This window comes from Elephantulus edwardii, unplaced genomic scaffold (assembly GCF_000299155.1).
Source record: "Elephantulus edwardii isolate Elephantulus edwardi_28Jun2011 unplaced genomic scaffold, EleEdw1.0 scaffold00067, whole genome shotgun sequence".
NCBI lineage: Eukaryota > Metazoa > Chordata > Mammalia > Macroscelidea > Macroscelididae > Elephantulus > Elephantulus edwardii.
Genome location: NW_006399817.1, coordinates 8380709 through 8402516, shown reverse-complemented (window position 1 = coordinate 8402516; position 21808 = coordinate 8380709). Strand labels below are relative to the sequence as shown.

The 21808-nt window shown below is 39.6% G+C and overlaps 1 protein-coding gene across 1 annotated transcript in view; it reads left to right on the top strand.

The window, feature by feature from the left end:
- Window positions 1-21808, top strand: part of GUCY2C (guanylate cyclase 2C (heat stable enterotoxin receptor)) — a 143662-nt gene that overhangs the window by 38633 nt on the left and 83221 nt on the right. The window contains exons 2-7 of the mRNA XM_006888428.1: window positions 805-917; window positions 5248-5312; window positions 9178-9393; window positions 12784-12905; window positions 15100-15196; window positions 19146-19257. Of these exons, the coding sequence (XP_006888490.1) occupies window positions 805-917; window positions 5248-5312; window positions 9178-9393; window positions 12784-12905; window positions 15100-15196; window positions 19146-19257 (725 nt within the window). The remainder of the gene's footprint in view (window positions 1-804; window positions 918-5247; window positions 5313-9177; window positions 9394-12783; window positions 12906-15099; window positions 15197-19145; window positions 19258-21808) is intronic.

Sequence of the window (21808 nt, the reverse complement as noted above, 5' to 3'; positions counted from 1 at the left end):
TTTACATTTCCCTCCTGATCCTTCACATAGAATGTAAGAATCATGAAAGCAGAAATTCTTTTTAGTTCAATACTGTATCACCTTGATTATTTGTAAGGTAGATAAGTGAACAAAGGTCAGATACCAAAGACTACGGCCTTGTGCACATTGGCAGGAAATAGAACAAGTATTTTGAGAACATAAAAAAAAGAAAAAAGATAACATAATATCCACGTGTTTGCTTTCCTAATACTCTCACACAGGAATTTGGGTTGTAAAAAGATTAAACATTTAATAAGCAAAAAGGAACTGTTTTGAGTGTGGTGATGGTTTCACAACTCTATTTTTACTAAACATAATTTGATTGCAGGCTTTAAATAGGTAACTTTTATGGCGAGTAAATTATACCTTAATAAAACTGTTTTGCGAAAGAGAGAGCGAGAGGTTACGGTAAGGAAGAGAAGGGATTGTGGTAATGGTAGTAATACTCAACTCAAATTCACTGCTTTTGAGTTGGAAACGACTCAGAGCTGACCCTCCAGGAGTTTTCGAAGGCTATAAATCACACAGGAGGAGACTGTGCATCTTTCTCCTTCAGAGTAACTGGTGGATTCAAACCACCTGCCTTTGAGTTAACAGCGCCACTCTTTACTCACAAGGACACCAGAACTCCTTTGGGAGTAAGACTAGAACTCAGAGTTTCATTCCTTGGCATGAGAATGGATATCAGTCTTTCTCAGCATCAAAAAAGATAAAGCTCATGGCTCATATAAATAATTGGAAAATAACATTAGTCTTCCATTTTCTCTTATTTCTGGAAAACAGGTATAAACGTGACTGTCAGTGCAAGATTTATCCAAACAAATACTTGGATTTATAGGTCAAGCGACTGCCGAAGTAGCACATGTGAAGGCCTGGACCTACTCAGGAAAATTGCGGTAAGTATTTGATTTTATAAACAGCTCATTCCCTCTCAACACAGAAGACTGTGAAATGTGAGCTTATCTTCATTTCTCTTCATCTCTGATCATGGAGTTTAATGATCTGACGATATGTCTTTAAAGACTAAATATGCCTGACCCACTCATAGCCTTTTCAGTTGCTTGCTATGCATCCGAAAGTTGGTCAATAAATATGGGTGATTAAAGAAGAATTAGCCAATAAATGAAGCCCTAGATGTGATCAAAGAGCTATACCAGGTAATCTGGAGGAAAGCTGCCTGGCCATTTGACTGGAAGGATTCATGTTTGTTCCCATTCCTAAATGAGATGATCCTACAGAAAGTGGAAATTACTGAACAATAAAATTAATATCACATGCAAGTAAAATATTGCTGAAAAGAATTTTTAAAAAAAAATGGCTAGAACAGTACGTTGACAAAGAACTGCTAGAAATTCAGGCTGTATTTAGAAGAGGCCACAGCATGAAAGATACCATTGCTGATGTCAGAGAGATATTGTCTGAAAGCAGAGAATATCAGAAGAATGTCTATTTGGGTTTTATTGACTATGCAAAGGCATTTGACTTTGTGGATAATAACAAATTATGACTAACATTAAAAATGGGAATCCTAAAACAATAATGCTTTTACAAAACGTATACCTAGATCAAGACGTTGTTGTCTGAACAGTGCAATGGAACACTGGATGGTTCAAAATCAGGAAAGGTGTGCACCAGACCTGTATCCTTTCTCCCTTCTTATTCAATATGTATGCAGAACAAATAATTTGAAAAACTAGGGAATATTATAAAGAATGTGGCATCAGGATTAGAGGAAGACTTACCAACAACATGCATTGTGCAGATGATACAGCCTTGTTTGCTGAAAGTGAGGAGGGCTTGAAATATATGCTGTAGAGGATCATAGACTACAGCTTTCAATATGAGTTATATCTACCCATCAGAAAAAAACCAAAAAATCCATCTCTACCAGGCAAATAGGCAATATTATGATAGATGGAAAAGAGGAAGAAATTGTTATGTCTTCATCTTCCTTGGATGTCAACACCTTTGGTACCAGCAACCAGGAAATCAAAAGATGAGAGAAAGTCTGCTGTCAGAGGCCTTTCTAAAGTACTGAAGAGCAAAGATTCAAGCCATGTTTTTTTCAATCACTTGCTATACATCTCAAAGTTGGACAATGAATAAGGATGACAGAACAATGTCTTTGAATTACAGTGCTGGGAAAGAGTTCTGAATATCCTATGGATTGACAAAAAAGACAAATCAGTATGTCTTGGAAAAGGTGTGGATACTTTGGTCATGTTGTTAGGAGGGAACAGTTGTTAGAAAAGGACATCATGCTGGGAAGGTGGAGGGAAAGACCCTCAGTGACGTGGATTGACACAGTAACTGTAACAGCACAGTATAGGACATTGTTCAGATCTACTATGAGCCTCTATGAATCATAGTCGACTCAATGGCCCTTAACAACAAGAAGAATCAATCAATTTGAATCATGGTGGTGGCAAAGAGAATTGAATATGCCGTAGACTGTCAAAAGAACAAACAAATCTGTCTTGGAGGAAATGCAACCAGGGAGCTCATTAGAGGCAAGGATGACAAAACTTGATCTAACATAATTTTTGGCATGTTGTCAGTAAAGACAAGTGCTTAGAAAAGACTGCACACTGGGAGATATAGGGTTAGTGAAAGCGAGGACAATCCTTAATGAGGTGAACTGACCCAGTGACTATAACCATGGGCCCAAGCATGACAGAGAGAGATCATGAGGATAGAACAGAATAGGGCAAGGTTCAGATTTATTGCTCATAATGTAATTATCAGTTGCCATTGCCTCAATGGAACCTAACAACAACAACAATATTTTCCAAGTTACGAAGGCCATTTCAGAATCTATGAAAGTGGGAAGAGTATTAGCTATATATAGTCTATAATCCATCAGTGATGTGGAGGGGAATTGTTTAGTTTCAGTTGGTCTAAAATATTTTTATATGTAAAGATTTTCCTTGTGTGCTTCAAGAAATAGCTGACACACCATGTTAAAAACCCTACTTCAAAGCCCTGTCTCAGAAATCTCTGTTTCAAGTCACCACCTCATATCTGTTCAATAATTGCCTGCTTCAGGGTTGAATCTGAAACTGAACTGTAGAGCAGTAGCTGCGATATCTCAAGGGAGAAATGGAAGCGAAAGATATTTGCCTAGTACCTTCTCCCAGTCTCCAACCCCAACATCCACCAGAGCTTTATGGAGCTAAGGATTTTATGTTCACTAGAGCAAAGGTGGTACATAAGATGTCTTCTTCACTATGGAAGGAATCCATAAACCGTGCAAACAGTTAAGAGATCAGCTGCTAACTGAAAGGTTGGTAGCTTAAATCTACCCAGAGGGCTCCTTTGAATGAAAGCTTTGCGATCTACTTCTGAAAATTCATCTACTGAAATTCTTCTGGAACATAGTTCTATTCTGACACACATAGGGTCACCAGGAGTTGGGATCAACTTGAGGACAGGGCTTTGTGTTGTTGTTTTTTTTGTTTACTACAGAGACTCTGAGAAGAATGGGAATCCCAGAACATTCGATTGTGCTAATGCGAAACTTATATTTGGACCAAGAGGCAGTTGTCAGAACAGATCAAGGAGATACTACATGGTTCAAAATCAAGAAGGGGGTTCGTCAGGGATGTATTCTGTCTCCATACCTTTTCAATCTGTATGCAGAACAGATCATCCGAGATGCTGGGCTGTACGAAGACGAATGCGGCATCAGGATTGGTGGAAGAATCATCAACAACCTGCATTATGCAGATGACACAACCCTGCTTGCTGAAACTGAGGAGGACCTGAAGCACTTGCTGCAGAAGATCAAGGACTACAGTCTCCTATATGGACTGAAGCTCAACATCAAGAAAACAAAGATTCTCACCACTGGGCCAATTGGCAGCATCAGTGTGGATGGTGAAGAGATTGAGATAGTTAACAGTTTTAATTTACTTGGCTCCACAGTCAACACTCTTGGTAACAGCAGCCAGGAAATCAAGAGATGAACTGCATTGGGAAAGTCAGCTGTGAGGGACCTCTCAAGAGTACTGAAGAGCAATGACATCGGACGGGAGACTAAGGTGTGCCTGATCCAGGCTATAGTCTTCACAATTACGTGCTATACATCAGAGAGTTGGAAAGTGAATAGGGATGATAGAAAGATAACTGATGCCTTTGAGCTGTGGTGCTGGAGAAGAGGGTTGAATATACCATGGACTGCTAGGAGAACAAACAGGTTTGTCCTGGAGAGGGTGAAGCCGGAAGGCTCTTTGGAGTCAAGGATTCTGAAGCTTCGTCTGACATATTTTGGGCATGTTGCAAGGAGGGACTGGTCATTGGAGAGGGACATCATGTTTGGCAGAGTGGAGGGGTGGCGAAGGAGAGGAAGACCTTCAATGATATGGATCAATTCTGTCACTGGAGCTGTGGGAATAAGTGCGTTTGAGATGGCTAGGTTGGCACAGGATAGAAGAGCGTTTAGAGCTCTTGTACATAGGGTTGCTATGAGTCACAAGCGACTCGATGGCACATAACAACAACACAGAGATATAAGGATAATCTCTCAGAGAAGCATAGCATTGTTAGCAAAGCCCCAGCTCTAAAATGATAGTCACATCACACCCACCAGAAGGGATGTGAGGAAAAGTTAGAATGAATTATGGCAGTGATTCTCAATCTTTCCAGGGTGGAAGTGGAGAGGGGGAGTTTAATAAATTCTATGTTAAGCTTCTAGGAGCACATGCTTCTTCTCTTTGTGTCAACAGAGAGAGTTATAACTTGGTTCTCTAAAACCAAGTATGGATGGTCAAGTTACATTTGCCTGTATGAAATAGGTGACAATGACATCAATATTCAATCAATTGTATAAAACTTTATTCACTTTAGTTCTTTTTTGGGGCCCTCTCTAAAATTTCATTTTGTTCTCTCAATTGAAAACATGTGTAAATCTAGTATCCCCATAATCTAGCTTATAAATGCTACTGCTGTTACTGTCTGTCAATCCCCTTTCCAGCCACGGTATGTTCTCCACTTTGTAAAGAACCCCGTTCACCCCAGGAAATCACCTTCAGTGGAGCCCTCATCACTACTGACATCTGTTTTCTATCTTAGATCTTATTCCCTAGCTGATTGCTTAGTTCAAGACATCATATCATGCAGCGACAGGATATTCCTAACTTTTGGGCCCCCCAGTTCCTCACTTCCTGTGAGCCTTCCCCTCACCACTTTGTTTCTATTTCATTAACTAACTTTTTTTTTCTCCTACAGGAAGATAAAGTAATGGGCTGTGCCCTCATGGGGCCCTCCTGCACTTACTCCACCTTCCAGATGTAGTAAGTTGTTTTATTGTTGTGTTGGTTCAATGCTTCTGTGAACTGAAGTCAAGAAATGACATAGATACTTAGACAATTTATCAAATATCAATCTAGCCAAGGTAAAAAATTAGGATACTGGAAGCTTAGTCTTTTGCCACTTCTCTATGACTGCAATTCGTTTAGCCATATACCTCTGCCTTTGCTCAACCTGGGATAAATTACAGAAGGATTTATAGTCAATTTCAGATATGAACAACCGAACTTGAGAGGCTACACAGTGCACAAAATTAGTCTCACCAGGAAGGTGATAAACTTGAGAAGTTAAATAGAGGAATGAATTCCCTGGGGAGTGCAATGGTTAACATGTCAACTTGCTAACTGAAAAGTTAGCTAGCATTTTTAGTCCATCCAGAGACACCTCAGAAGAAAGGCCTGGTGATCTTATGGCACACACTTCTACTATCACACATATGTGTCACCATGAATTGGAACTGAATCAATGGTAACAAACTATAACAGTCAATATTGACAGAATGGAGGGAAACACAAAGACCAGTGTCACACAAGAGACCATTAAAAGGACTCTTCTACTTGTGGATCAAAAAAGAAATAAGGTGCCTACTTCATAAGGTTATTTGAGGATTGTATAAATAACATATTAAGGGTTTGGATTCTAGTCTGTCAGGCACTATGATCAGGGATAGACAATCATAACTAACCATACTGGATTCCCAGAACACCCTAGCTGTGAGAAGTGTTAACAGGAACATCCATAATAGTGTAAAAACTTTCATAATAAAATCTGAAGCCAAGGATGGATGGAGAGAAGGAGAGTCTTCAAACTGTTTTCAAGTCAGGGGTGACTGCATCAGGATCCACAGTATCTCTGTCTGTTGGAGAAGGCACAGGTGTCAGAACATCAGTCAGAACAAGGACAGATGACATCAAACTAAAAACTGCGTGTGCATTGAAAGGCAGCTGGCATGGGTCTACAAAGAAGTCTTCAATGAGAACCAAGTGTTGATGACTTTCTAAGTCGCCTGTTCTTCATCCTCCAAAGTACATTGCAGTACAATAGCTGCTCCTTCTAGCAATCAGCTGAAGCACAAAAGTCAGGCTGACTCCTCTGGTAACAGCAGCAGCCTGGGGATTTCAGGCCCCAAAGAGTTCAGTGCCTGAGTGAGCTCCTTCTCCTGATGCTAATCCTACTGAGGAAGTCACTGAGCCTTTGAGAACTTCGGTTCCAAGGCTCCCAACTGAGAGTGAAAATTAAGACCCATGTCTCCAGAGCAAGTGTGAAGACCTATGATCTCTCTTTCACTCTGTATCCAAGTTGAACCAGGGCAAGCCATGTGCCTGCATAGTCAAGGAGAGACAGTGTAAGAGATGGCATGCTATGGAAGTGTTCTCCTTCTCTGGCCTGGAAAGCATCCTGTCCTTGGCCACCGAATGAAGATCTTTGCTTGAGGACCACTCTCAGTCACTCCACACGAGAGCTCTGTGTGGCCCTCCCTGCTCCTGTTCTGAGCAAGTTCGAGTTTATGTGAATGATGTGGAATATAACTTGTATCTTCCCAAGTAAATGTCCCACATGGCAGAAATGATGTACACACCTGATAGCAGGAAACTAACTACTATGCTTTAAACCAATGAAGGGTTGTTAGAGAGATTTAGTGAATGGTAGCCCTTGCAGCCACTTTGTGTGAGAAGACATCGCCTGCTCACTGTGCTTTCAATAAAAGCATTTCTTGGGGGGCAAAAAACCCCAACCAAACACAAACCACACTATATTAAAGCACAGTACCCTTATCACCTTAGGAAAAAAAGCTTCTATTTATTCTATGAGGAAAATTTTCTCTAGTTTTTGGGAAAGCAATCCAACCTCACCCCTCCCAATCCTTTAACTCAATGTAATTCACATTTTTTTTCTCCTGCCAGTTCACACTTTGCCCTGTCAAAATCCCTCTCATTTCACCCTTTCCATATTCTCTGAAATAAAAGATCACCCTTTACCAAGAAAGTACTTAAGATCTCAAAAAAAAAAAAAAATACAAGCAATGGGTAAACTTGGACAAGCAGCAGCTTTTAAAATTAAAAGATAAGCTTGACCATGAACATGTTGAATTTAAAATGCAAGTAGGACCCGAGTAAAACATTCCAATGGAGCAATGAAGAAGGAAGGCAATGTTGCTTCCCTTCATTTGTCAATGCATTTTGAATACATACCAACAGTGTATAAAGCACTAGAGTTACTGATACAAACAAGCGAGACAAGGCCCTTGACTCTGTGGAGTTTATAATCCAGAAGTTGCCATTGTTGGATGTCATGGAGTCAGTTGCAACTCATAGTGACTTTATATACAACACTGCCAATCTTGCGTCATCCTCACAATCACTGCTGTACTTGCAGAGGAGACAAATATTAAATGTTGTTGTTGTGTGTTGTCGAGTTGGAACCAACACAGAGCTGACCCTTCAGTGACTTTTCAGAGACAGTAAATTACACGTGAGATTGCCCATTCTTCTCCTGCAGAGCAGCTGGTGGATTTGAACCTTGTACCTTTGGAATTGTAGTGCAACTTCTTACCATTAGGACACCAGAGATATTAGATAGATACCTAAATTATTACATAGTCTTAGTTATCAGGGAAAGTTTCATTGCTGGCTAAAGAGATATTTCATCTAGGACATGATGGGGTAAGTCAGAGTCAGGTAAAGACACAGGAACATCATTACTGGCATTTGTTGGGATCTACAATCAAATTTATGTGTTTAAGGAACTATAAAGTCTATGTTGTTAAGATGGGAGAAAGAAAAGCTATATACAATAAGAAGACAATCAGCACAATACCGTTAAAGAAAAGGAAGACACAGAGAGGTGTAGGATTAATGGAGATAAGAATTACAAGGAGGAAATTGGACAAGTATGATTGCTTTCCAATTACTGACATTAATGCCAAAGAATAAATGGGTAGGAATGGTTGAATTAAAAATTATTGTCTTTGGGGACTGAGAAATATGGCATAAATAATGTATACTGCATTTGAAAACAGATGAGGGAGAAAACTGTTTAAAAGGGATATGTGATTAGGTATTTTTGTCATGACAGGAGTCCAGAGCGAAGGCTGCATAGTGGAGTGGACCTGGGGGAAGGGATTGTAAAACAATGAAAGAATTTTTCTTTTACTTTTCAAAGAGAAGAGTGTACTGGGGAGGGGTGGGCAGGGAGAAAAGTGCAACAATAAATGAATGGAAATCCAACGTCTCTGTAAACTTTCATTGAAATTAATAACAAAAAAATTAATGTCGTCATAAACTTCCACTCAAATCACAATTTAAGAAGAAGATAAGAATGTCCATGTGCTGAGCAAGGGAAGCAGTGCCTCAGATGATGCCTTTCTCAAAGGCGGCCAGCAGAGATTAAACTGTACATTGAGGAAACATATAAAAGACATCCTTCTATCTTTACAGTTATTATAGCAACCATATAGTCCATCTTCTATCTCCCAAGCTCTATGCTCCAAAGTCCATATGTATCAGCCTAGACGTCATGACAGTTCAAATGGGAAGCTATTTTAGTATAAATCAATGTAAACAAGCCATAAACACACTTTATGTCTAAAGTGTGCTTGGGATATAGCATAGTATTGTTTGTACTTGTACTTTCTTTGTTTTTTGTTAAGTGTTCGTGTCAGAGGACACCTATGTAAAAAAGACATGTGCTTGAATGGCCTTACTTTATTCTTACCACTTACACAAAAACAAACAAACACACAAATTGAAACATGTTAAAAGAATATCCTCTTTGTGCTCCTGAAGTTAATCCCAGTATTTGTCTCTTTCTTTCTTCTTTTTTTTTTTTCTTTCTTTCTTCTTAACAAAGCCTTGACACAGAATTGAACTATCCAATGATTTCAGCAGGAAGTTTTGGATTGTCATGTGACTACAAAGAAACCTTAACCAGGCTGATGTCTCCAGCTAGGAAGTTAATGTACTTTTTGGTTGACTTTTGGAAGGCCAATAATTTGCCATTCAAAAGTTCTTCCTGGAACACTGCTTATGTTTTCAAGAATACTACAGAGACTGAAGATTGTTTCTGGTAAGCAGAAGTATTAATATTTTGCTAATACTTTTCATGAAAAGAAGTTATAGACTCAGAGAGGGTTCCTAATTATTATCAGATGTATCTTCCACCTATAACAATGATGAGGATGGCTACAAATCCACATTACACATGCAAAGAAAGGTCAAAGGAATATAAAATCAACCAATATGATAACCAGCATATATATTACACTTAAAACAATTTATCTGGTTTCCAAAATACTTTCATGTAAATTTTATTGAGTTCCAACAGCAAACTTTTTGAGGGAAACAAGAAGAAAAATCCTAGTTTTATTGTTGTTGTTGTTATGTGCCATTGAGTCGCTTGTGACTCATAGCGACCCTATGTACAAGAGCCCTAAACGCCATTCTATCCTGTGCCAACCTTGCTGTCACAAACACACTCATTCCCACCACTCCACTCACAGAATCTATCCATCTCATCGAGGGTACTCCTCTCCTGCGCTGTCCCTCCACTCTCCCAAACATGATGTCCCTCTCCAAAGATCAGTCCTTCCTTGCAACATGCCCAAAGTATGTCAGACAAAGCCTCAGAATCCTTGACTCCAAAGAGTATTCTGGCTTCACCCTCTCCAGAACAAACCTGTTTGTTCTCCTAGCAGTCCGTGCTGTATTCAAGTCTTCTCCAGCACCACAGCTCAAAGACATCAATTCCCTTTCTAGCATCCCTATTCACTGTCCAACTCTCCGATACATAGTATGTTATTGCAAAGACTATAGCCTGGATCAGGTGCACCTTAGTCTCCAGCCTGATGTCATTGCTCTTCAGTACTCTTGAGAGGTCCCTCACAGCTGACGTTCCCAATGCAATTCCTCGCCTGATTTCCTGGTTGCTGTTACCAACAGTGTTGACTGTGGAACCAAGTAAACTAAAACTGTTAACTATCTCAGTTTCTTCATTCACACTGATGCTGCCAATTGGCCCAGTGGTGAGAATCTTTGTTTTCTTGATGTTGAGCTTCAATCCGTACTGAAGACTGCAGTCCTTGACCTTCTGCAGCAAGCACTTCAGGTCCTCCTCAGTTTCAGCAAGCAGGGTTGTGTCATCTGCATAACACAGGTTGTTGATGAATCTTCCACCAATCCTGAAGCCACATTTCTCCTCATACAGCCCAGCGTCTTGGATGATCTATTCTGCATACAGATTGAAAAGCTATGGAGGCAAAATTCATCCCTGACAGACCCCTTTCTTGATTTTGAACCATCCAGTGTCTCCCTGCTCTGTTCTGACGACTGCCTCTTGGATGAAGAATAGGTTTCGCATTAGCACAATCAAATGTTCTGGGATTCCCGTTCTTCTCAGAGTCAGCCATAGCTTGTTGTGATCCACACAGTCAAAAGCCTTTGAATAGTCAATGAAGCACAGATAGACATTCTTCTGGCATTCTTTGCTTTCTGCTAAGATTCATCTTACCTTAACTATAATATCCCTAGTACCACGACCTCTTCTAAATCCAGCCTGCACATTTGGCAGTTCTCTGTTGACATATTGTTCCAAACATTTTTGGATAATTTCAGCAGATTCTTGCTTGCAAGTGATATCAATGAAATTGTTCAATAATTTCCACACTCTGTTGGCTCCCCTTTCTTTGGAATGGGAATAAATATCGATCTCTTCCAGTCAGTTTGCCAGCTGGCTGTCCTCCAGATTTCCTGGCACAACTTAGTGAGCACATCCAGGGCAGTGTCTGTTTGTTGAAATAAATCAACCGGTATGCTGTCAACTCTGGGAGCCTTGTTTTTTGCCAATTACTTCATAGCAACTTGAACTTCCTGCTTCATCACCATAGGCTCTTGCTCATATGTTATTTCATGAAATTCTTCTGTGTCAGCCAATTCCTTCTGATACAGTGACTCTGTGTACTCCTTCCATCTTCTTTTGATACTTGCTGGATCATTCAACATTCTACTCAAACTATCTTTAAGTATTGCCACCCATGGCTTGAATTTGTTTTTCACCTCCTTCAGCTTAAGAAATACTGAGCGAGTCCTGCCCTTTTGATTTTCTGACTCCAGCTCTGTGCACATTTCTTTATAGTATCTTGCTTTGTCATCCTGGGCTGCCTTTTGAAATTTTCTGTTCAGCTCTTTGGTTTCTTTATTTTTTTTCTTTAGCTTTGGCTTCTTGGCACTCTAATGCAATACTCAGAGTCTCATCTGACATCCATCTTGGTCTTTTCTTCCTTTGTAACGATCTTTTGCATTTTTCATGGATGATTTTCTTGGTATCCTCCTAGAACTCATTTGTGCTCAAGGCCTCAAACCTGTTTGTGAGATGATTTTGGAATTTGAGTGGGACAGACTTAAGGTCAAATCTTGGTTCCTGTGGACTTGATTTAATTTTCCTCAATTTCAGCTTGAACTTGCATATGAATAGTTGGTGGTCAGCACCTGGCCTGTTTTTCATTGCTGGTATTGAGCTTCTCCAGTGAGTCTTTCCACAAATGTAATCGATTTGATTCCTATGCATACCATCAGGTGAGATCCATGTGTATAGCCTGCATTTATGTTTCTTATAAAAGGTATTTGCAATGAATAGATAATTGAATGTGCAGAACTCTATCATTCTATCTCCAGCCTCAATTCTCTCACAGAGCCCGTGTTTTCCTGCTACTGATCCTTTTTCCCTGTTTCCAACTTCTGCGTTCCAGTCGCCCATTATTATTAATGCATCTTGGTTGCATGTTTGATCACTTTCTGACTGCAACATTTGGTAGAAATAAGGAAAATGAGAAAGTCATATTACTGAGAATAATAGATTACCAGTAGATGTGTGTATTGATTATATCTGCAAATAGCTTGAACTCTTTCTCTCCCAGATATTCAGAGAAATAAGAGCAGGCCAGAGGAGAGAAGAGAACCAATCCGTACCATTGTAGTAACTCCAACAGAAGTGACAGAGGCAATCTTTTGGTTAGACTACCATCTGAAACTCCATTATATGGCATTATTCTGGAGTCTATCTTTGTCTAAGCTGACAGAGTGCAATTAATCTGGAACTTATATGTAGGAAATGATAGAAATGATTCCTAAGGTCTCATTCTGGAGACTATGAAGTAAACTTAGAATACACTAAAAACCATTTCACACAGAGGAGGAATTGGTTCTGTTAGTTGTTTTGTACACTGTAAGTTCAAAGAATTTTATTCAAATAAAAAATTGCAAGAAGTGATAATAAGGAACCTACAGTTGTGTTTTATTGTGTACATATATCATGGTATGCACATCCCACTTTCATAGTAGTGGAAATGAATTTTAGAATTTTATATAAACAAGTCCCAGAAGAAATCTGAAAAATGAGTGAAAGTCACAGACGCTTTGAAGATACTAAGCTGATTTTTTACTATTTCTTTTTCTGTTTCAGGTATCTCAATGCTCTGGAAGCTGGAGTTTCTTACTTTTCTGAGCAACTTTTCTTTAAGGACGTTTTAAGACGAAATGAACAGTTTCTGGATATTCTAACAGATCACAACAGGAAAAGTAATGGTAAGAAGACAGACAAAAAAGAGAATGTTTTGTCAACTTCTTCCTCATGATCACCACCTCCTTCTGAGTCATTTTGACAAGCCTATCACCTCAGAACTCCCATCATTACCTTCACAGTTTTGTATGTTTGGTGATTGGGAAAGTCTGTAGTTAGGAACCTCTCCAAGTTATTGAGGATCAATGATAACAGTTCCTGATTCAGGCTATGGTCTTTTCAGTCACTTACTATGGATCTGAGAGCTGGACAATGAATAAGGATGACAGAAGAAGAAATGATGACTTGGAATTATGATGTTGGAATAGAGTACTGAATATCTCATGGACTGCCAAAAGAACAAATAGATATGTATTGGAGAAGGTGCATCCAGAGTGCTCCATGAAGGCAAAGATGATGAAGTCTCATATACGTTGGGCATGTTGCTAGAGGAGGTTATTCCTTGGAGGGGGACATCATGCTTGGAAAGGTAGAGGGATGACAAAGGAGAGGATGACCCTCAACCAGGTGGATTGACACAGTGACTACAGCAATGAGTCTCAGTGTGTCAGAGATTGTGAGGATGGCACAGGATAGGACAGGGTTCAGATCTGTAGTTCATAGGGTGGCTATGACTTGACTCAATGGCACCTAACAATGACAACAATATTTGCATGCAGCTTTACTATGTTTCTGCTGTTGATTCAACCTCTATCCGCTGAGAGAAAACAGAAAAGTTGTATTGCGAAAATACATCTCTATAAGGGTGAAACTCAGCTTTATTAAGCACAAGTGATACCATAATTCCCCATTGGTAAACTTCTTGTGAAGTTCACCTTATCCAATTTGATTTGTGATTAATACTGTTTAATGACACTAATCTTAACACATTCTGAACTTTGGTCCCCTAGTGACTAAGTAGATTAATTCATCACTCTTCTCAGGCAAAATTACAAAGTAAGCAAAGTGTCATACTGCCCTCTGGATTCCCTTTAACCTCTCTCTAACTCCTTGCCCACTGATATCCCAGCTAGAGGCCACGTGTCCAAGGAATAAAATCCTACTGACTAAGATATTAAATGATGTTTTGCACAGAACTCTCTTTACAAATAAGAATAATTTAAGAACAAATTAATCAATTTTGCAAACTTCCTACAGGAGAAGACACTTGTTTGGTGGGATTTCCTCATATTCCTCAAATCATCATCTACTATTGTTATCAAACATTTGTTGTATTAGGAAACTTCACTCACAAAAGGACAAATACTGTATAAGACCATTGCTATAAAAACTATAGAAAGGTTTACATATAGAGAAAAAACAATCTAATATGGTTACAGGGAAAGAAGTAGAAAGGGGGAAGTATACCCTTAATAGGTGGACAATGACCATGTATTGAAAGGGTGAGGGAAAGAACAGTGTAGAATGAATGGATATAAAATATTGTGTGCATTGCAACTAGCCTTAAGGAAAAAATATACATAAGCTGTTGATTTAATAAAAAAGAAACTACAATTTGCAAATTATTGACCAAGACATGTTGAGGGGAACAACAGAAGCATAAAATTATTCATGTCCCTGAAGTGTTTGCCTGCCAGCTGGATAGCGTGTCACATAAAATAATCCAGTAAAGTGTTACTCAATCTTCTTACCATAGAGTCATGCATTTGAGAGATGGTTACATGCAATTAGTTATACAGCTTATAGAGTCAAAGTGGACTCCTATAGTAAAAGAACATTAGGTGTATTCTGGATTCAAAAGCTACAGACAAAACACAAGGAAAATGACTTTGAAGGATATAATGTTTTATTTCCACATTATCTTTTATCTTTTTCAACTCCTATTCTAAATCATAAGATGCATTGATTTGTTAAGACAGTAATTGCAATCATTACTCAAGCCTGGTGTAATGGAATAAGCACTAAGCCAGGAGTCATAAACTTAAACATTAGAACTCCATCCTCTACCTGTTCTTTAAACCTTTGGAATCTAGACTTCAGGAGACAGAATAAATTATTCTTTTTAGCTGCACACAATTGTATTCTGACTCTATAAATGCAAATTAAAGGGGGAAAGGGTCGCTTGAGGGGTTGGTACTAATACACGTATTTTATATTTAATCAGTATACTTCACTGGATCCAAATTCAAATAGCTCAAGTCCCCCGGTTTATGTATAGACCACTGTGCATGTTTCTCTGTTTTGCTCTCTCTTCTTCAGTGATTGTCACGTGTGGTACTCCAGAAACCATGTCCTCCTTTCTGAGCGAAACTTCAGTGGCTGAAGACACTGTCATCATTCTGGTGGATCTATTCAAGTAGGTTTAATACTTAGAAAAACTATCCTTTTTTCCAAATAGAAACAATAAAAAAAATCCCAGGATGAACTTTTTCACTTAGCCAGCTTCTTATAGAGTTCAATATAAAGATAACACTTGAACCTGTTTTTCATTCCTTCTTCATCACATCCTCATGCTTATTTAATTAGTTATGACCATTGACACATAAATCATGTTTAAATACAATAAGCATGCTCAATCAACACAGGATTCTGATGTCCATTCTGTATTTATAAAGTTCAAGCAGTGATAAGTCAGCTAATAATAACATTATTCCCGACAATGTGAGCCATACTTATTTTAATTGCTAATGGTCTTTTTGGAAGGAGGAGTGGCATCCACTTCTGTAATAGCTTGCCTCCAGAAACCCTATGAACCTGGAGAGAGGATGAAAGGCACCCAAGCATCGAGGACTCTCCTTCATAGGGTTGCTATGAGTCACTTGTGACTCGACGGCACTTAACAACAACAACAACAACAATGGTCTTTGATCCTAGATTGCTTTTTCTTTGGCTACCTTTGATAGGAGGAAAGTTGAATTTGACTTGCATAAATGATTCATGCACATGTGTGTACTACAAAACTATATTTTTCTCAAGGCTACTCTTGGCAGCCTTATTTGTTACAACCACAAACTTTAGGAGGGGTAATATTTAGTCACCTGATTAAGAAGATTTTAGGGCACTCTCTGATCCTATCATGTGTAAATTCATGAGGTTCCTGATGTTGAGTTATGAGGCCAAAGTTGAAAACCCAGACCTCGGCTGTGTGTGGAGCCCAGTGTTCCTGAAATAGGTTTGAGACTGAAAGTTAAGAAAGCTGACTGACTTCTGGGAGAATGGTCTTAAAAAATCAAAAGGGCCGAACATGCTCAGCATTTCTTAAGTTGGAGGAACAGAAGGACAAATTCAAGTTGTGAGTGAGTTGCAATGCTTAAGGATGTTATGAGCAGAATAGTGAATGATTCAAGAAGCATTAAAAGAAGTAGCTGACACAGAAGAATTTCCAGAAACAACATATGATCAAGAAGTAAAGGTGATGAAGGAGGAAGTGCAGGCTGCTCTGAAGGACTTGGCAAAAAAATAAAGCCCCAGGAATTGATGGAATATCAATTGACGCATTTCAACACAGAGATACTGCCCTGGATGTGCTCACCAAGTTGTGCCAAGAAGTCTGGAGGACAGCTACTTGCCAACTGATTGGAAGAGATTCATATTTATTCCCATTCCAAAAATAGGTGACCCGACAGAGTGTGGAAATTATCAAACAATACCACTAATATCACACACGAGCAAAATCTGATGAAAGATCATCCAGAAATAAATGAAACAGTACATTGACAGAAAACTACCAGAAATACAAGCCAGGTTTAGAAAAGGTCATGGCACTAGAGACACTTTTGCCAATGTCAGATGGATCTTGGCAGAAAGCTAAGAGTTCCAGAGGACTATCTGTCTTTGTTTCATTGACCATGTAAAAACATTTGACTGTGTGTATCACAACAAATTGTGGCTAACCTTGAGGAAAATCGGAATCCCAGAACATTTGATTGTGCTATGTAAAACCTATACTTGGACCAGGAAGCAGTCCCCATAACAGAGCAGGGAAACACTGCATGGTTCAAAATCAAGAAAGGAGTGTGTCAGGGATGCATCATGTCTCCATACCTTTTCAATCTATATGCAGAACCGATAATTCGGGAAGAAAGGAGGACTGTGGCATCAAGATTGGAGGAAGACTCATCAACAACCTCATTATGCAGATGACACAACCTTGCTTGCTGAAACTGAGGAAGACCTGAAGTGCTTGCTACAGAAAGTCAAGAACTGCAGCCTTCAATATGTATTGAAGTTCAACATTAAGAAGACAAAGATTCTTACCACTAGGCCATTTGGCAGCAATATGATAGATGGAAAAGAGGCTGAGGTTGTTTATGAGTACAGCTTGCTTGGCTTCACAATCAACACCAGCAGTCAGGAAATCAAAAGACGTATTCCTTTGGGGAAATCTGCTGTCAGAGACCTCTCCAGAGTGCTGAAAAGCAATGATGTCAGTCTAAGATTAAGGTGCACCTAATCCAGGCAATGGTATTTGCAATTACTTGTTATGCTCCAGAGAGCTGGAGAATGACTAAGGATGACAGAAAAAAAAAAATAGATACCTTTGAGCTGTAGTGCTAGAGAAGAGAAATACTGTGGACTTCCAAGAAAACAAATAGGTCTGTCCTGGAGGAGGTGCAACCAAGTTTCTCCTTGGAAATTAGGATTTGAAGCTTCTTCTCCAGAATACAGAGAAGCAATAATGTCAGTCTAGAGACTAAGGTACCCTGATCCAGGCAATGGTCTTCACAATTACTTGTATCAGAGAGCTGGACAATAAGGATGGAATAAGAAGAATCAATGCCTTTGAATTTTTGTGCTGGAGAAGAATAATGAACATACCATGGATTTCCAAGAGAACAAACAGCTCTGTCTTGGAGAGAGTGAAACCAAGTTTCTCCTGGAAGGCAAGGATTTTGAAGCTTCATCTCACGTGCCTTGGGGACAAGACCAGAAGGGACCAATTCCTAGTGAAGGATATCACGCTTGGAAGGGTAGAGCAATAGCACACGAGAAGTCAACCCTGGATAAGATGGAATGGAACAGTAACTGTGGTAAATGGAGGTAGGTATGTCAGAGTCAGCTTGACTGGCTCAAGGTAGGGCAGGCTTCAGAGTTTTTGTATAAAGGGTCACTATGAGTCACCTGCTCAACAGCATACAACAGCAACAAGTTTCTAGAAGGGAGAACTAGTAGTTTAGGGGTAAAGAGTTTCACTGCCAATTGAAAGGCCTGCAGTTTGAATCCACCAGCTGCTCTATGTGAGAAAGATGGACAATTTCCTCCTATGAAATTTACAGTCTCTGAGTACTGAGTGTACCATGGACTGCTAAGTAAATAAATTAGGTTCATCCGGGAGAGTGTTAAACAGGGCTGCTCCTTGGAGGCAAGGATTCTGTGGCTTCATCTGACTGACATACTTTGGACATGTGGCAAGGAGGGACCAGTCCTTGGAGAGGGACGTCATGCTTGGGAGGGTGGAGGGACAGCGCAGGAGGGGAAGACCCTCTATGAGGTGGATTGATTCAGAGACTGGGGTAATTGGGGTGGGTGTGTTGGAGACGGTGCGATTGGGACAGGACAGAGCAGGGTTTAGGGATGTTGTACACAGGGTCGCTATGAGTTGCAAATGACTTGACAGCACATAACAACAGTAACAACAAGCTTCAACTCATTAACACTAAGCTGCCAGATCTCCCTAAATAATTTTGGTACATATGAAAAGGAGGGACTTCTGGTGGCCTGTAGTTAGAGAGTTGTGCTTTTAATGCAAAGGCAGGCAGTTAAAATCCAGCCAGCTGCTCCACAGAAGAAAGATGAGAAATCTACTCCTATGCAATTTACAGACTCTAAAAACCCACTGGAGGGTCAGTTATGAGCTGGTTCTGACTTGATGGCTGTGAGTTAAAGAGTCAGTAAGCATGAAAAGAAAATTTCTAAGTTGGAACCAAAGATCTTAAACTCTTGAAAGCAAGCACTAGGTCCCATACTAAGAGCTCCAGAAACCACCCTCAAAGGCTTGTATCCTGATCTTACCTTGCATTTTTGAATGCGAACCACAATTACCTAAATTCTCTTATTTAACTTAGCAAGTAGAAGAAAAGAAACTGTTCTGAGAATATAGAAAGCTTTGTGTATTAGTAAACAAAAACAACAAAATTTTAAAACTATCTTCAAGACTGATGTGTTTTTGAAGGGTTATAATTTCCATAGGAACTCTGGTAGAATACAATATTGCATGTTGAGTCAATAAGAATCTAAATCAACTCAGTGGCAGTGATTTGGTCTTTGATTTCTATGAGACACTGTTGTCTTTTTTTTAAATATAGTAACTACTATTTTGAGGGAAATGTCACAGCTCCTGACTTTATGAAAAATGTCCTTGTGCTGACACTACCTCCTGAAAATATCAACAGTTCTTCTTCCAAAGATCCGTCACTGGTAAGCTCTTTCTATATATACTGTTTCTTTTCTTTGAAAAAAAATGTACGATCACTAACATCCTACAGAGGTCCCAAGGGAGCTCTTGTGGCCTAGTGTTAGGTAACTGCTCTGTTAACTGAAGGCAAGTAGTTTGAATCCAACAGCTTCTCTGCAGGATAAAGATGGACAATCTCCTCCCATGCAATTTACTATCTCTGAAAACCAACTCTGGGTTGGTTCTGACTCGATGGTCCACAACAACAACAACACAGGAGTCTCAAATGCTAAAATGAACAGTTATATTTGCCCATTTCCATTAACTCAGCAGATGTTTACAGAGACTTACTATGCATGCAGCATTTTACAAGAGTAGGATCTCCACCCAAATGCTTATTCCAGGCCACCATTCTGGACTCTAGACTACCACGCCAGAAGAAACATCAGAGTGAGAATGACAGGGTGAAAAGACAGGAAGAGGCCTGTCACTGAGGGCCAGTCTTAAAACTGGGAGCAAAACAAAGCCCAGGTGCTGCTGAGTTGGTTCCTGCTCGTGGAAACTGTGTGTGCTACAGTGGAACTGTGCCCCATAAGTTTCCAATGGCTGACTTTTCAGATAGAGATAGACTTTCCTTCTGAAGTGACTCTACATGGACCTAAACCCTCACTCTTTCCATTACCAGCCACATGGTTTAGCCATTTGTACCACTGGGGCACCCCCTTACTTTTTGTTGTTGTTGTTGTTAAGTGCTGTCAAGTTGTTGATGACTCATAGCGACCCTATGAACGAAAGACCTGAGACTTGTATAACTGTCATCATTTCTCTAAGCTCATAGGGTTTCCAGAGGCAAGCTATTTCAGAAGTTGATGCCACTCCTGCTTTCAAGCTTGTTTTAATTGGGGAGCTCCACCCAACACTGTCCACCATGAGTAACGATTATCACATTTGACACATCAGGGGCACAGTGTTCAGCATCACAGCAACCATGAGTCACCACAATGATGTAAAATAAAGTGTCTTTCACTTTAAGTCCTTTACTTCCTAAAGTAGCTTTCCTTTCACTGCTATCAAAATGCCACCATTATATATATTTCTTAATTCTAAAGAGAACTCTGGTGGCTTAATGGTAAAGAATTGCCCTGCCCACCTAAAGGTACATGGTTCAAATCTACCAGCTGCTCCAAGGGAGAAGGATGGGCAATCTCTTCCTGTGCGATTTATTGCTTCTGAAAACCTGCTTGAAGGTCACCTATGGATCAGTTCCAACTCAATGATACCTAACAACAGCACTTGACTATTCTCCAAGTTTGCCCAGGAAAGTTCTGATTTATTCCTGTTATCTCTAGATCTCACTGATTTACTATTTGTTTCAGAAAAGAAACCTCAGTTTAGACATAACTCATCGTTTTAACCGAATCATCAAAGCTCATCCTAATAGTCTTCTTATTCTGATACAGAAACTCTGCTACAGACAGCACACTGGGCTCCACTAGGCACCGAACCTCACGTAATATGATCAGGTTTATCAGATGTGGCGTGCAGAGACAGCCAGCGGAAGCAACATAGGGTGGGAGGAGAAGAACAGGCACAAATTAAGAATCTAGACAACTTTAGGATGGCAGATCAGGAACTAGGCTAAAAAGCTATGAGGAGAGTTGAATATTTTTGTGGCCTTCACAATTTTTTCTAGATGAGGTTTTAAGTCCTTAGTGTTAAGAGTCTTGCCACAATCAGGGACTATAACCTTGATTGGATTTTGAAATGATGATTTCAGCAAAAAACAAAACAAAAGCCAACAACCCTCTGAAACCAATTAAAAAGGGTTTGTTCTGCCTTTTCATACTTTCTAGTAAGGTAATTACAGGCATAGTGTTCAGATACCACTTTTACTCCTTCTATGTTCTGGTAAACAGAATTTTTTACAGAAGAGCAGTCCAAAATGTTTGGGCTGACAGAACTTACGTGGTGTCAAAGCGATGCAGAGTTTTACAGTTAACCATATAGTGATCATTATGTAACTATGGCAGAGGAAGGAGAGTTCTGGCTCCTTTCCTCATCCTTCCCCTACAAAATTTTGGAGCCTGAGGTAGCATTCAATTAGAATTGTCTTCAATGCAAGCTCAGTGGTATCATCCACTCAAAATCTTCATCCCCTATGCTAAAAGGTAGTTTTTGTTTTTCTTTTTAGCTTTCTCTTCATTTACTTTTTAAAATAAGAACATTGTACTACAAGGAAGCACTGTTTCTATGTCTTATGAGAATTAGGGGAATTCCCAGAGACATTCTATATAACAATCATAACTCTAATTCCCAAACCAGGCACGGATATTACCAAAAAAAGAAAAACTACAGACCAATATCTCTCACGAATGTAGATGCAAAAATCCTTAACAAAATCCTAGCCAATAGAATCCAAAAGCAATTCATCCTGAAGGGAGCTCTAGTGGCCTAGTGGCAAGAAGCTGCACTGCAACCCCAGAGGTATGTGGTTCAAATCCGCCAGATGCTTTGCTGGAGAAGGAGAGGCAATCTTCTCTTGTACCAGTCAGATCCAATTTGACAGTACACACA